We start from the raw sequence: 17,653 nt of genomic DNA, 5'->3' as shown, positions 1-17,653 counted from the left end.
TTCCACTGCTTTATGAACTCTGTCAGGATAATCACTGTGGAGGGCCTCCAGAATGATGCCATAAAGACAGTCCCAGCACTTTCTGACTCATGCTGGTGGGCATTCCGACAGCTCACCTTTTCAGAGACCAAGCAGCTTGTGTTTTGTTGGGACTTGAAAAGTTTTCTCATCTGCTGGGCAATCTCTTTTACTCTAACAGGATGAGTATGAGACTGTGGTTCATTTGTCCTGTTCTCTCATTTGAATTTAGGTATTATGGCCATTTATTTAAGGTTAGTCAAGAGATCTCCAAAACAACACCAAAAAAAGGAAAAAAGTACTTAATTCATAGATGAAACTTACAAAAAAAAAAAAAGGTGTGTTTGTAAGAGGCAAAAGATGAGAAAGATACTCAAGATACTCAAAAGTCAGCTTCTCTGTGAGGCCTTCTTTGGTCAGTCTATTCAAAACTGTACGTAAGTCCAGCTCCTCCTCTGCTTTATTTTTCCCCATGGCACTTACCATCTGATGTACCATGCATTCTAATTATTTTGTTCTTACTCTCTCTCACTCTGTCTCTCCCTCTATCTCACCAGCAACTAGAATATAAATAAACATAAAGCTGGGGTTTTTAACTCTTTTGTTCCTGATGTCATCACTCATGCTAGAGAAGTGACCAGCATATAATAGATGTTCGATAATGTTAGTTGAAATGGATGCATGCCACTCAGCTATTTGAGTCACACACACTAAGGCTATAATGAATTATTGGCAGTGTTTTACGCACTGTGTGAATTGTGTACATTTTTTAAAAATGTTTTCTTATTTTTAAAGATTCTATTTATTTATTCATGAGAGACACGGAGAGAGAGAGAGGCAGAGACACAGGCAGAGGGAGAAGTAGGCTCCATGCAGGGAGCCCGATGTGGGACTCGATCCTGGGTCTTCAGGATCAGGCCCTGGGCTAAAGGCGGCACTAAACCGCTGTGCCACCCGGGCTGCCCAACTGTGTACATTTTTTGCTGAAAAGTTTTTCTTCCCTCTCCTCTGGCAAACTATTCAGGCCATCCCTTAAGGCTCAGCTCGAATGCTGGCCCCTCTGTAAAGTGTTACTTCTTTCTCATTTCTATCCTCTTGGATAGAACTAATTGTTTGATAGAAAGTATTTTACACTTAAGAACTTTTTAGTTGCTCATATGACTGTCCTTGACTGTGAGGACAATGCATACCATCTACACACAAGGGGGTATCAGCTACATATCTAGTGCCTATCACTGTGCCTCATACCTTTTAGGCATGCAATAAATGTGTGCCCAAAGAAAGGATGAATGCATGAGTGTATTAAACAAATATTAGATACTACCAACACGTAAGGCAGATTATTAGGGATGATGGATTATAAAAGATCAGAGATTCTGTTCTCAAGAAGCACACATGATAAACAGACATAAAACAAATACAATTCATGTCAGGAGGTGATAAGGTCAATAACAGAAATTAAAGTTCAGTGGGAACACAGAGGAGAAGGCAATTAATTCTGACTAAAGAAACAATTAAAACAATTAAATATTGTTTTAATTGGCAGGTATTGATAGAAAAATGCTTGTAGGCAGAGGAACAGACAAACACATGTAGAAATTAGGAGATATAAGAGAAATTTTGGGGAACACTGAGTATATATAGGATATAGTTGCATGGAGGGGAACAGAGCTGGCCGGGTGAGGTGAGCCAGTGTTCAGTCTTCTTAAATGTCATGTCCAAGAGTTTGACTTTCATTTCATGGAAATGAAGGATCTGTTCATTTGAGAGAGAAGACTCTAATGGGATGTCTCAAAGATGGATGGGAAAGAAGAGACACTGCATTTATTCATTTGGATAACAAATGTTTATCAAACATCCACCACGTTCCAGACATCATGCTGGAAGGAGGCAGTTCAAAGACATATCCTTACCCTTAGGGAGACCTCACTGATCAACAGGGAAGACAGAGATGGGAACATGTAATTGTGGTAATGAATGACACGCACAATAGCAGAGACTGTTCTAGGTCAGTGGTTCTGAATATACTATCAACAAAAGTTTTTTCTGGGAAGATATATTCTAAAATATCTAAAAACAGTAACAAAAACTGAACAAAGATGAAAAACGGTAACTTAAAAATGTTTTAGATTTTATTTGTTAATAATACAAAAAACTTTTGTTCTCATTAAATATTAAAAAAGATATTTTGGGGAGAACAATGTGATTGATATACTTTAGTATTTGTGTGATGCAAAGGTTTAGTCCTAAATTCAGTTTGAGACCTGTTAATGGCAATTATAGCTGAAAAAGAACTCACAAAGAGATGGAGATCCAAACAGAAATGCAACAATGTCTGTACCCCCTATGACACAACATGTATTTTTCATTCTCATTTATCAGACTACAAACTATCTCATTCCAACCAGGTTTGGGAATTTCCATCTCTCCTGATGTCTATCAATGACTTTGCAAGCTAATCAGTGGAACATTTTTATTTTGAAAAAATAGGTTCAAAACTCACCAAAACTCTTCATTTATAAGATTTTTAAACACGTTAGGAAATTGTATTTGAAATTGTTTTAGTGTGGAGATGAGACACTTTAGGAATACATGATCTATTTCTATATTTCAGCACTTCTGACACCAAATATGTGGGTTTTTCACACCTAACAGTTCTCTAATTCTCTGAAGACACTAAATGGGTGTCTACAAGGTAATTCAATTATGCCACTATGTGGCGGAGCAAGCACAGACCCCACTGGTCAAGGGCTCAGTTTTGCAAGAATGCCCCCACTTCAGACACACAATTCCAAGTCCTGTCTATACTTTCGACAGAACAGCTATAAGTCAGGATTTCCCAGGACCCTCTCCTCAGGTTCCATAATTTGCTAGAACAGCTCTCAGAACTCAGGAAGGTCCTTTACTTACTACTCCTGATTTATTATAAAGGATGCAATTTAGGAATAGCCAGATGGAAGAGATACATGAGGCAAGTGATGGGGAAAAGGAGGAATGTGCATAGGGCTTCCATGCCCTCTCTAGGCACACCACCTTCCTAGCACTTCAATGTGTTCACTAACCCGGAAGCTCACCAAACTCCACTGTTGAGGATTTTTATAGAGGTTCCATTAAGGAGACATGAGTGATCAAATCACCGGCCATTGATTAACTTAATCTTCAGTGCCTCTCCTCTCCTCTCCTAGAGGTAGAGGGGTGGAATTGAAAGTTCCAATCCTCTAATCACAGGGTTGGTTCCTATGGCAACAGGATCCCAGTGGAAGCTAAGAGTTACCTTACTGCATGTGAAAAGACTCAGCTCACTCCTGAGATTACAGTCTTTTTTTTTTTTAATATTTTATCTATTTAATTCATGAGAGATGGGGGGTGGGGGGAGCATGGCAGAGACATTGGCAGAGGGAGAAGCAGGCTCCTCAAGGAAAGCCTGATGTGGGACTCTGGGATCACGCCCTGCGCCAAAGGCAGATGCTCAACCACTGAGCCACCCAGGTGTCCCTTAGATTACAGAGTCTTAAAACTGGGGAAGAAGATCAATGTTATAACAAAAAGATATCTTATTACTTAAAAAATTACAAGAGTTTTAGATGCTCCTGTGCCAGGAATGGGGAATGAAGACCAAGCATATATTTCTTATTCTATCACAACATCACAGGGTAAAATATATTATTTTCAGCAATAAAAAGGTCTGAAATAGTTATAAACACCTGACTTAAAAATGCTCTCTCCAGAGAAAATCTTTTTTTGAGAGAGAGAAAGAAAGAGAGAAAGCAGGGAAAGGAGGGTCAGAGTGAGAGTGAGAGAGAGAATTCTAAGCAGGCTCCACAGTCAGCATACAGCCCAATGTAGAGTTCCAACTCAGGACCCTGGGAACATGACCTGAGCTGAAATTAAGAGGCAGACACTTAACCAACTGAGCCACCCAGATGCCCCAAAATTTTTAAGTAGTTATTTTCTGCTTTACTGCTAAAGCATGATTTTACCTTGAAGGATCCAATTAAATGCTTTCTTAATTCTTAAAATATTTGTTATGGGGCATCTCTCTGACAGTTATTGAACAGACATCAACAAATTGTGACCTCCTGACTTTGTAAAAGATAAATGTCTTTTAATTTGTAGGTTTGACACATCTTTTAAATACTTTACAATAAGATTACAAGTGAGACTGTAGTGTAAAAAGATTTTTGTGGTTAGTTCCCATCTCATTACAAAATATTGAAATAATTCTCATTTTATATTAAAAGTCTTGGTTTTATATGCCACTTCAAACTGGTGACATCATGTAACACTTTGTGCAAGTCTACTTTCAACTTCTTTGTAGCAGTGCTTTGTTTTGAATCATTATGAAGAGAATACTATTCATGTGTGGTGAACTCCATAATCTTACTCCAGAAACTTTTCTCTTTTCAATAAAATCGGATGCACATTCTGATGGTTTAACCTACATAATTTTCTGCCAATTTTAGTTCGTTTATATTTATATCATTAATACTATTTTCAAACTGGAGTTATTTTTCAAGAATGTTTTAAACCGGTGTCTATTATGCGAGGGCCAGCTTAGCTAAAACTAGGTTAAGTAAGACTTTCCAGGCAGAGTTGGTGAGAAGGGGCATTCTAGGTGTAAAAAGCTGCATGTGGCAAGTTATGGAGTCATAAGTATGCACGTGATACTTGAGAATCATAAGCAGTTCATATGGCGTAAGAATTAGTATGCGGGAGAGAAAGGGTAGAGGTAAGACCAGTGAGGGGGCTCAAACCGGATGCTGTTGGCAGCAGGAGTCATCAGAGGGTTCTGAGCAAGACAGTAAGTGATCAACTTTATTGGTTGGAACAACATGAAGCATGAGAAAGACAGACCGGAGGCTGAGCTCTTAGCCAAGGGACTGCCACGATAATCTTGGCAAGAGAAGATGAGGAATGGCCCAGAGGAGGAGGCAGAGAGATACTTTATCTATTACAAGGAAGGAATTGAGAGGACTTGGTTACAACTCTGGAGTGCTTGAAAAGAAACTAATGCCAATAGTCCAGGCACCGCCAGTGGGAAAGGAAAAGAGGAGGATATTTTGGTGACCTTAAGAAACAAAAACGAGATTTCATAATGATTGAGTGTCAAGATGAAGGACAGGGAAAGATACAAGGTACACAGTTTACAGGCCAGGTGACTGGATACAGAATTCCATAAGCGCAGAGAGAAAACATCTCTTCTTTCCTTTATCAATCATATAATTAGCAGTGCCTTACTAATACCTGCCATGCACGAGGTGTAGAAAGGGGGCTGGAGGACATCAACAAAGTAGAAGTTGGTTATTTGGATTTGAAATGCCCCAGAGACACCTATGGGGATACTTTTAAAAGAAAAATGCAGGTCTAAAGCTAAGAAAAGAAGGGGCGGGAGATGTAGCACTCACCTATATATGGATAGACGATAGTACAGACTTATAGAGAGGACATTTAATTTTAACTGGCTCCCTACCACATACCAGGTGCTGTCCTAGTTACATGTGACATATGTCATTTAATCCTTATAATAACTCTCTGATAAAATTTGGGCTCAAAGAGGTTACCCAAACTCATGCTTTCTTTGTAAAATGTGAGGCTTCTTTTTAAAAATGTGAGGACACCTGCATGGTGCAGTTGGTTGAGCATCCGACTCTTGGTTTCAGCTTAGGTCGTGATCTCATGGTAGTGAGACTGAGCCCTGTGTTGGGCTGGATTGGATCCATGCTCAGTGCAGAGTCTGCTTGAGATTCTCTCTCCCTCTCCATCTGCCCTTCCCACTTTCTCTCTCTCTCTCTAATAAATAAATAAATATTTTTTAAAATGTGAAGCTTCCATTTTATTTTAGCCCAGTTTTATAATAAATGATTTATAATTTCTGACACAAGGTATCCTAAAAACCATACCTTAAAACATATTAAAATGCTGATTATCCCATTACTGCCATCTAACCAGTTATGAACAGAAACCAGTAAAAAGTGTTAGCAACCCTCTTCAAGTAACACACCATCAGAATTGAAGTCCTGAGTGGTAAATGATATTCAATTATATACAACTGCCACTGAGAGTTAAAAAAAGCCTTACATTACGAATGTGTGTATATAATATAAAAGACACCTTTGTTGCTACAGAGTGCAACACTTGCAGTCCTGTTCCTTGCTTTATTCAGTTTCACTTGGCTGCAGGCTCAGACTTGGTCAGTTCCTGATTTCCTATTCTAATCAAGGAATGAGATAGATGATACCCTGCACTTGCTCAAAGAGGTTATAAATCTCATATTTGGGGATTTATAACAAGTCGCATATACTTTCTGCTACTGTGCCCTCTATTTTTAAACAAAGATTTTATTTATTTGAGAGAGAGAGCAAGCATGAGCAGGAGGGGTAGAGAGAGAAGCAGACTCCCCACTAAGCAGGTAGCCCGATGCGGGGATCCAAGGACCCTGGGATCATTCCTGAGCCAAAGGCAGACACTTAACCGACTGAGCCATCCAGGTGCCCTGTGTCCTTCATTTTTCTGATTATCACACCAAAATTCCCCCTTTGTACCAGTATCCCTGGTAACCCTATTTCCTTTAAACCTATTCCCCTGGGTCAGATCCTAGCTAGACCGGGTAACTTGGGCTGTTGGCGGAACCCTTATTCCAACCTATCACTAGCCTCACCACCTTCTCTCTAGTCACTGTCACCTGTAATCGTTTATGGATTCATTGTGCACTGGGTGAATTCATCCACCGAGTCTCCAGAACACACAAAACTACAAAATGCTAGGATGTCTTGCTGCAAATCCCCCCACAATCACGAAGATGGTCATTGCTGCCAAACTGATCCATTTTCTCCTTATCACGTTAGCCTTTAAAACACTTTCACATAATTTCCATTATAGCATTGATACTTCCTGTTTATTGTATTATTTACTTACTTATTGCATATTTCCTCATCATCACCAGAAACAAAGCTTCATGACAGCAATGACCTTGTCTGTCTTGTTCATTGCTGTATTCTTCAAGGCCTACAACAATGCCGGAGACTGCACTTTCCCCTCAGTAAAGGTTCCCTGTAGGATATGCCGATGGTGTCCTACACAGATCTCCTTTACCACCAAATGCACCTAGCCCCCAGCTACCGTAGCAATGAATTCTGAAAGCACATAGCCATGCCCCTTCTCCAAAGAACTGCCCTCCACCAGTGGGGAGCTACTCTGCCCAGAAATGCCTGGGAGGTTAGAGGTTCCCCCTTATGCTCTCCTTGGGGGCAGCCCATAACCAATGACTTCCTGAGATGAGGGCAAAACTGCCTAGCCCTCTTGCTTCCAGATGGGCTAACTGGGAGTTCCATTCATGCTCCAGAGCTCTCTGTGAGGAGGCTGAGGCCAGACATCAACCCAAACCATCTCTTTTCCATAGCCGTATCCTAACTCCTTTGCCAACCTGCAAGTTTTACTTCAAAGCACTCCCCCTAAAATTATTTGCGCAAACATTTCCATCTCTAGCTCTGCTTCTAGAATACCCATCCTAGATATTTTTGACTGTTTGAGTGAATGAATGATGCAAAAATGTAGAAATAATACTTAGATTTTTCTAGCAATGTTCTGAACTCTTCCTGTACAAAATATTACAGATATATCACAGTTAATAGAAAGTACTTACCGGGAGTTGTGAACTGAGCAATCCTATTAGGACACAAATGTATTTACTTAATCTAGGCACCTCATGCCATCTCTGTCTGCTTTTGTTGTCACTGCTGCCATCATCTGAAGAGTCTGGCCACAGCAATATCTGCCTCGCTTACAAGGACTAGCGCTTTCTAAGGCCTTTTATATTTTAATAAATAAGAAGACTGTGGAAAAATATAGGGCACTGGTCCAAGCTACTTCTTCACTCTCTCAGCTTACCTAAGGGTGCTGTAAGAAATTGGCCACTCATACTCACTGGAGAGATCAATAAAGAGAAGAACAGATATAAGTGGTTAGGATGCAATGTTAAGCCTGTTCAGATAATCTGATATTGAAACAACTGTAAGCCTGAATTTATTTTTTATTACAACTGACAACTGAAAGCTTTTTAAATCTCTCCCCCATCAGAGTATCCCTAATTTTATAATAGAAGTCAGTGTGAGAAAGTAATTCTCTTAACAAAAATTTGTTTTACAAGTTAAAAATCCACAAAAGTTTGGAAGACTGTAAATTAAATTTACATTAGTGATTGGCTCGAAGAAGAGGAGATGAGATTGGGGTGGTGGTTGAAGGGGACTTTAGCTATAATTACAACATTTTATTTCTGTAAAAGGAAGAGTAGAATCAAATTTGAGGAAAATATTAACAGTTGTTAAGTCTCAGTGATAAATTTGGGTATGTATCATATCATTCTATTTCCATTTCTTGGATTTTTAAAGTTTTCCCTCAATCTAAAAAAGTACATAACACTTGAAAGGAATGTGGCTCTTCCCTAATGGCAAGGGATATGGCAAAACTAAGACAAAATGCATCGGGCATCGGTGGTTCTCAAGCTTGTTTAGCTTGTGACTTAGGAAATGAAAAATCTTCCTTGTTTCCAGTCTTCTCTTCCAAAACAGCCTACAGCATGCTGGGTGCTGGTACTACTAGTGTCAGGGGTCTGTGCACAGCTCTGAATCAGCAACCTTTATAACCTTCAACCTGTGGGTGGAGTGCCAAGAGAGCTGAAGCAGCGTCGGCCTGGGAGGGACATCACCTAAAAGGCTTAATTAATTTGGTTTATGTTTTTATGAATTACCTGGGTGACAGTTGATGATATACCTCAGGGGAGAAAAAGTAAGTTTAATAATCTGGAAAACTGATCAAGGAAACAAAAAAATGAAATTTTATATTACTACCGAAAGAGGGAAATATATGGGGTAATTGGCCAAAGGAAAGATCTTGGGGTCAAGTTGAGCAAGGATTAGAAATAGGATGCTAGAATTTTAAAAAGTCAAGCTATTATACATGGACTGAGGTCTAGAAAGTAGGACTTTCTTGACAGTCTTACCACACGGCTGGTGCTTTAGTGAGGAACTGATTAAGGTTCTATCATCATGAAAATACTATTTGATCAACACAACAAAGTTAAGATGCAAGGTGGTGCAGTGTTTAGAGCAGAGGGCTGAGGCCAGGTTGTGAGAAACCAGCTCTGTAACCTCGGCCAAGTTACTTAACTTCTCTGTGCCTCATTGGCCTCACCCGCAAAGCAGAGAGGGGAACAGTACTGATCTCACAGAGTTGTAAAGAGCAGCAATGAATTACACTTTGAATCCAGCTTAGAACAGTGCCCAGTTCAGAGCAGCTGCCATGTACATGTTTGTTAAATAGGGAAATAAAAGTACATGGAAATTTAAATGGATTTGAAGATCATCCAGAAAAGAGTAAAAAATTATTGCAAACTTGAAGATTTATGTGGAAAGGTTGGAGGAACTGGAATAATTCCTTTAGTGCAAAAGAGGCAGCAGAAGGCATCATTAGTGGGAAAACTGCTGTCCAACAGCTGATAAAATTGTTTCTAAAATAGCTTTTTCAAATTCCTAATGGGTAAGATGAGACAGGAATATCTCAGGGGTTTTGCGCAGCAGCTGACGTGACGTGTCTCTAGTTCTCTGACGCTATCAGTGCTAAGGATGTTTTGATGGCTCAGTAATCATTTTTTCTATGAGACTTAGAAAAGCTTTTAGTTTTTCTATTTTCTGTCAATACAACCATTTTCCCTCTGGGACTTTGTGAATTTCCACATTATACTGTCATGTTCAGTTTTCGTCAGCATGAGGATAGTCTTGTACGTTGAATTATGCGGTGCCCATATCTCCCTCTTGGCGACAACCCTTGCATCTGTGCACAAACATCCTATGTTATACCAAGCTGCCTCTGGCTTCCTGGGTTTTAGATAGTATGTTGCCAATAACCCTAATGTCCTGTTCTCTGTTCTATACTTAGAAAACTTCTGCTTATCCCCTGGCACTCAGTTTGAGTGCCACCTTTTCCAGATACCTTCACCACATCACATGCACATACTCAAAGTTGGGCAGCCCTCCTCAACATTCCTACAGAGCCTGCACATGCTTCTTTCATAACTTACATACAACACCATATTGTAAAGTTGTCGTCTCACCCCCAGACAAGCAATCAAGGTCCTCTAGGTGACGATTGGGATCATCATCTATACATCAATAGTGCCTTAAAAGCCACTGACAAAGAGTAGGAATCTAATACATACAAATTAGATAAAAGAATTAACAAATAATGAATAAGCTAGATTCTGGCCCTCAAAAAGTTCCTACTTAGATGGAGAGGTATGACTGGGGAAAGTGGAGAGGATGCAAATGAGATGTAGAAATTGAATATAATGCAAATCAGAGTGAGATACGAAAGTGGGGTATGTGGGAAGAAACTAATTAGTTTGCCTACATATCTAAGTGCCTAAAATATGTCAGACACTGATTGATTTTTTCCACAATTCTCATTTAATTTTCACAACCATCATGCCAAGTATTTTTATTTCAATTTGGTAAGTAAGGAAATGAGGACTTGAGAAGTTCAAGGCCACCAAAAAGTTAATGGCAAGGACATGGCTTGTTCTCTAAAACCCATTTTCTTTCTTTCACAATGGTTCACATTTAGTCCTATGGAGTTTCAGAAGAGGGAAAAGTTATACTCAGAATCACAAATCAGAAAAACTTCCATGTAGAGGTAAAAATGGACCAAATCTTGAAGGATTAAGAGGGAAACAGAGTGCATTTCAGATGGAGGAATAAAGACAGGTATGGATACAAGTCCAAAATTGGTGAGTAGGACATGGAATGGCACAGTCTAGAATACGTTGAGCATACGTGTGGCAAATCCCACTAAAGAGAAAGTTTAGACTAAACAGGGAACCTGGGAACTCTATATTCACAATGGGCACCACTATTAGAAAATAACCAATCAAGAGCATACAGGTCATACTACTGATTGGATCTGTGCTGTCATCTTCATATATGAAGGGTAGCAAATGAAAACATTAACTGGTAAAATAAATATTTCAAAGCTCTAAGATAATAATTCTTCATATAGAAGTGTCCTTTTGTCCACAGATGAAATATAGCTATAGAAGTTGACATATCAAATACCCTCTTTAACGTCAAAGTAACATAACATCGTGGAAAAACAAATAAATAGATGTACTTCACAAATATGAACTATGTAGTCTCTTCTGTTTGTAATATATGCCATAAAAGTAATTGTATCTATTAATCTTATTATCTAAATCATACACAGGACATCTTGATTTTAACTGAAGACATGAATTAAATTATGTTTCACGTATGAGATCTGAACATTAAAACATAAGATGGTAATACTTAAAAAATACACTGGTTGTATGTTTTATTTATGTATGTTCGGTGATGGTTTTACTTATCAAGATTTTGTTTTCAGTGGCCCAAACTGGTTTTGTTGGAATGACATCTGTAATTTATGCTGAATATGACTGATTATTTAGATGGTAACATCACAAATCCATTAAAAGGAATCTAAAATAAACAAAGTAAAGATGTAAGTAGGACACCCATAGATCAGAGAAGTCCAGAACATTTTATTGGACTACTATTTTTAGGTCTTTTAAAACACGTTTTTCTTGAAGCAATTTTATGACCTTAAACTTTAGGCAAATATAGCCCTAAAGCTGTATATAATGAAAAACTCCTCACATTGATATTAGTGAGAATATCAAGTTTAGTGAAAATCCTTTAATATTATATATTTTAAGTAGAAACAGAAAGTTTTTACTTCCAACTTCATAGTTAAGTATCAAATATTGCCAAAAGGTCCTGGGTCCCTGATAATGAGTATAAATTTGTAATACATCATCAATTATGTAGCAATGGGTGCTATAAACAAAAATAATACAAATGTTAGGCTTCGAAATTTTATTACAACTTGAATTTAGAAAGTTTTTCATAGATAACACATTTATACACTTATGTGGGCAATGTCAGAATTACCACGGAATATAAATAAGCAGCACAGTATTCTTTACTATATATGGATCATTTGTTACCTTAAGACAAAAGGTTGGTATAAAAGACATTATAGGCAGAAAGCAAGATGTGGTATCTCTTTTTAATCTTCTAAACTTTCTAAAGCACCTTGAATACCATCTTCTTGCCTATTTAAAAATATTGGAATATAGAGCTAAAAGATACTAGGAATGTCTTTGTCTACCTTTCTTAATCAGAGATGAAAGAATGGAGACCCAAAGGGAAACACAATGATAAACAGTCTCAAACCCATACATAAATTAAAGGTTGAAAATCTATTATTTAAGCAACCATAGAAGAAAATTTAAAAAAGAAAAGCATACTAAACCCAAAGAAAATTAAAAGAAGCATATAACAAAGATAAAACCAGAAATTTATTGGATAGAAAAGAAATACACAACAGCCAAAAGTTGGTTGCTTAAACAGACCAATAATATTGATAACTTTCAGACAAAACTGATCATGAATAAAAGAGAGAGAAGGCAAATAACCAATATCAGGAATAAAAATGAAGATATCATTACTGATCCTAAAGACTGTAAAATATCATATATTATAAATGACTTTATGCCAATAATTAGAAGACAAGGAATAATTTCTAGAAAAATAAGACTCATCAAAACTTCTATGACTAAAAAAAAACTTCTATGACTATTAAAAATAATGAATTATAAGCAAAAGGTCTGTTTATAATCAGTGTGATGGTGACATATACCCAGGAATAATTACTAAGTACCTGTTTTATTTCTTTGCTTCCTTTTTTGCTGAAAAGTGTGCTAAGTAATATTACTTCATAATTTACAATCAGAATTGGTTGACATAATTCAACCTAATACATCTTTCTTTAAAAATATTTTGGTGTCCAATATATACAAATGGAAAAACTGTCCTATCATACAAAGGGACTCTTACATAAAGTGACTTCTTTCTTTCCAGGACATAAATTTTTGAGCTAATTTCAATCTCTGATGTCATCTTCAAGAGAAGTTGGCTTTCTGTTTGGCTATCTTATAATCTAAAATTTAAATTAATTTGTTTTTGCTTTAAGTTGACAATATATGCTTGAATGCATCAAAATATATACCAATTAAAACTTTCAAGTAATTACATATTTTTAAGGGCAGTAGAAACTAAACACAATGCGACCACAATAAAATAGCACAAATTCTCCTAAGAATGAACAACTGCAAAGCTCACTGTGTATCATACAATGTAAAATAGTCTTTAATGTAAAATATGGTCTTTCCATGTGTCTTGTGGCTCAAAAACTTTAGAACTGTGATGTTATAAACATAAGTTATTCAGGTGAGAACTAACAAACTAGTTAAACTTCATGATTCTTTCATTATTTTCCTCAAACTTTGTCCAGGAAGGAAGAAAAACTGGTTTTAAAGCTTAAAGGTGAGGGGGAAAAGTCGTTTTTCAGGTTCACAGGAACATAAAATATTAAAATCATAAATAAGAATAGTATTAGAGTTCCTTAAAAACAGAAATTATGTTGATTTCTTTATCTCCTAAAACACTTAGTCCTGTAATCTTGACATAGTAAATTCCTAAAAAACAAGTGAGTTGAAATTCCTAGGTTTACATAAGGGATCATACATACAAAGAAGAACTATGAGAAGCTGAGTAAATAGGTCAGAAATTTTCTGAAACTATATAGGTAACCTATACAAGTTAAGAACTTGCTATGCCAAGAAAAATAAAAATAAAAAAATAAAAAAAAGAACTTGCTATGCCTTATTAAAACTAGCAAATCAGAATTTGTACATATTTTGCTAAATTTATTTAAGTATTTCATATTTTATGCTATTGTAAATAATATTTGAAAATTATTTTCCGATTGTCCATTGCTATTAAAAATACACAACTGATGCTATATATTGACCTTGTATCCTGTGACCTTTCTCAATTCACTCATTTTGATTTTTTTTTTCATAAACTTCCTAGGATTTCCTATATATACAAACATGTCATCTTTAAATAAAATTTTACTGGAGGCCTGGGTGGCTCAGCAGTTGAGCCTTTGCCTTTGGCTCAGGGAGTGATCCCAGAGTCCCAGGATCAAGTCCCACATCAGGCTCCCTGCATGGAGCCTGCTTCTCCCTCTGCCTATGTCTCTGCCTCTCTCTCTGTCTCTAATGAATAAATAAGTAAAATCTTTAAAAAAAATAAATACTTATTTCATTTAAACTTGTAGTTTAGTTTTTTTTTTCTTGTCTTATTGCACTGGCTAGAGCCTCCAGCATAATGCTGAATAGTGAATATTCTTGCCTTTTCCCCAGTCATAGAAAGAAAGCATTTAACTTTTCACCATTAAATATAAGTTACCTGCAGGTTTTTCATAAATGCCTTTGATCAAGTTGAGGAAGTTTCCTATTATTTTTAATTTGCTGCAATGCTTTATTATGAACGGTATTAAATGTTATCAAATTTTTTTTTTTGCAATGATTGAGATGATTATATGGTTTTTTTCCCTTATGCTGTAAATTAAATGAATTACATTATTTGGTTTCAATTTTGTTTTGTTTTGTTTTTAATGTTAAATCAGCCTTATATTCCTGGGATAAAACTGACTTGGTTATGATGTATTATCCTTTTTATATATTCTTGAATTTGATTTGTTGATAATCTTTAAAGATTTTTTTTTTGTATCCATGTTTATGGAAAATCTTGAACTGTAATTTGTTTATATTATGCAGGGTCCGTTGGTGAAAAAATATTTTCAGCTTTTGTTTATCTGAAAATGTCTTTATTTTCAAAAACTTTTTTTTGCCAAATACACTAGTCTACACTCACTTTTTTCATTCTCTTGGCACTTTCAAAACAATCATTTTGCTGAATTGTGGGCTTAATTTATATGACAAATCAGCAGTTATTTTTATCATTTTCTCCTGTATGTAATATGCCTTTTTTTCCTCTGTAAGTTTTAAAGATTTTGTCTTTCAATTTTCAACAATTTGAGCATGATGTATTTTGTTTTGGTCTCCTGTTTATCCTGCGTGAGATTCACTGAGTTTCCTGGATTGGTGATTTTATGCTTTCCATCAAATTTGGAAATTTATCCATTATATCTTCAAATATTGTTCTGCTCCTTCTTTTTCCTTTGAGTCTCCAATTGCTCATATGTGAGACTTTTTTTTAGGGTTGCCATTCCTATATTGAGAATTCCTAATTACTCCCTCATTATGCTCATTTTCCCCCTTTTAAATGCCTGAATATATTTATGGCAACTGTTTTTAGACCCTGGCTGCTAATTCCACCATCTGTCATAGCTCTGTTGACCAATTTTCCTGCTTCTTTGTATGTCTAGTAATTTTCTATTGAATGCTTGTCATTTTGAATGCTATGTGTTGTTAATAGATTTTGCAGTCTTCCTTCATTTCATGTTAAGTTTGTTTGGCTAACCAGTTAAGGACTTTTGAATCACACTGACCTCTTAAAGACATTTCCCCTCCAACGTCCATCCCCTTAATTTTTAATGTCATTCTGTATGACAAATAAAGACTTCTCAAATACTACTAAATAGCAAACATCCTTGTGTTTTCTCAAGGCTAATTTTTAAACTTATTAAGGATGGACATAGAGTAGTTTTTATTCTAGGGATAGACTGGTTCTACTTCTAATGCACAGACTTTACAGAGTATCTTCTGAATACCAGGACTGAAGGCTCCTAACCACATGGGAGCTCTGGTAGTTGTTCAGCTCACAGATCTCTGGTAGTTGTATATTTCCTACTGTTTGTGAGTCTTGTACAGTTTTGTAATTTACTATGGTAGGACTAATCTGGTGCCACTTACTCTATAACAGCCAGCAGTGTAAATCCTAAGACTGAGTTTCTGACAATCCCTCAGCTTTATATTGGTTCTCTTCTCTTCCCCTATGATTAATTCTGCCTTTTTTTCTCCTACATTTTTCTCTCAAGAACATATCATTACATAATGAAAGGACCCAAATGAGAAATTAATTCCTGTGAATCAATCCAATGTTATTTCCACTACACAATACTTTTTATCTCCTGGGATCAAAATAACAATTCAATCTAGTATTAAGTTGCTTGTTACTTGGTATATTCTTTTTCTTTCTCTTTCTCCCCTCTCCATCTCTCTGTCTTTGTCTCTCTCTCTATTTTGGTAGTAGATCTACTCCTTAGTTTTATCTTAGGAAGATTTAGAACAGGTTGATTGATAAAGCTAGAAACAGTTGATGTCTAGAATATTATCTGGCTAAAAGCTGTCTCTGAACCAGCATTCTGATCTCAAAAAAACTAAATAATCCAGAGTGTTAATAAGGAAGACAAGGAGACTAATAACTTAGTCTACATTTTTGGTCCTTTACCTCATACCTGAGATCATATAGTTTATTGTTTCTCCTTGTGAGGTATTTTAGCTTCCTGTTAGTGAATGGGCTTAGCTTCTACATATTTTTATTCTAATTTAAGAACCTTTATGTTGATGAAATCTGCTCCTAGAATGTAATGTTCAACACTCTCTGTCCACAAAATATCTATTAATTCATGTTTATAAAGCATTAGTCACTAAAAAAATAAATTTTGCAATGTTTTATTGCCTTTTAAGGAGAAGAGGGATAAGGACAGGAGGAAAAGAAATGAAACTGGTTTATAAAACGGGCCTTTAAGAAAGTATTTTTAAATTGCACTGGGAGAAAAATAAATGATTAAATTAAGTCTCAAGAGCCTGTGGGTTTTATACTCTTACCTGTGCAGCTGGATGTATTCTCGGGGCCTGTTGAGCAGGTGAAGGAATCTGTCAACAATCTTGTTTTTTCCTACACCCTGTAATTACATAGAGAACATTAAATAAAAAGAAATTTTTGTGGAAGTAAAACAAAGTAGAAGAATATTTTGCCAAAACCTATTTTCTCAAAGTGTGTACTGTTTCAGCTCACTATTAATGAAAACATACACCTACATACATCCACACATATATGTTTACATATAGCAAATATGCACAGCTTCTATGACATAAAGAGATTGTTAACAAATTTACTTCTAAATACACTAGCTTCATTTACATCAAATACACTAAACACACTCTTCTTATTTAAAAGGAACTTCATAATTATTTTTAGCTTCTATAATTTGTTTTTTCTGTTTCATAATTTTATACTTAAGTATAGACATTGCAACACAACATTAACCATTGCAGATTTGAACAATGGCATCAAAGGCAATAAAGTATAAAAAAATGACTTTTCTTATCAGTTCCTTGGAAGTACGGTTTTTAGTTACAGGCAGATTAATATAATACTGTACTTCTGTTTTAATTAAACACTCATGGGATCCCTGGGTGGCGCAGCGGTTTGGCGCCTGCCTTTGGCCCAGGGCGCGATCCTGGAGACCCGGGATCGAATCCCACATCGGGCTCCCGGTGCATGGAGCCTGCTTCTCCCTCTGCCTATGTCTCTGCCTCTCTCTCTCTCACTGTGTGCCTATCATAAATAAATAATAAATAAAAAATTTAAAAAAATAATTAAACACTCATTTCTTCTCCTTTTATCCCACTTTCCAGTCCCTCAAAACAGTGGAAACCTAAATTATAACCAGGGTTTATTAATAAGTCTCAACTATATCTGCTTTTGCCAGGAATGTCCTCATTTCC

General features: G+C 36.4%; 1 protein-coding gene across 2 annotated transcripts in view; it reads right to left on the bottom strand.

Moving 5' to 3' along the window:
- Positions 1–17,653, bottom strand: part of VWA8 (von Willebrand factor A domain containing 8) — a 342,943-nt gene that overhangs the window by 152,371 nt on the left and 172,919 nt on the right. For both annotated transcript variants that reach the window (XM_055335701.1, XM_055335702.1), the window contains one exon: positions 16,751–16,827. In XM_055335701.1, coding sequence (XP_055191676.1) covers positions 16,751–16,827 — 77 coding nt within the window. The remainder of the gene's footprint in view (positions 1–16,750; positions 16,828–17,653) is intronic.

This window comes from Nyctereutes procyonoides, unplaced genomic scaffold, assembly GCF_905146905.1.
Source record: "Nyctereutes procyonoides isolate TBG_1078 unplaced genomic scaffold, NYPRO_anot_genome, whole genome shotgun sequence".
In the NCBI taxonomy this organism is placed as follows: Eukaryota; Metazoa; Chordata; class Mammalia; order Carnivora; family Canidae; genus Nyctereutes; species Nyctereutes procyonoides.
This window is presented reverse-complemented; position numbering and strand designations above follow the sequence as displayed.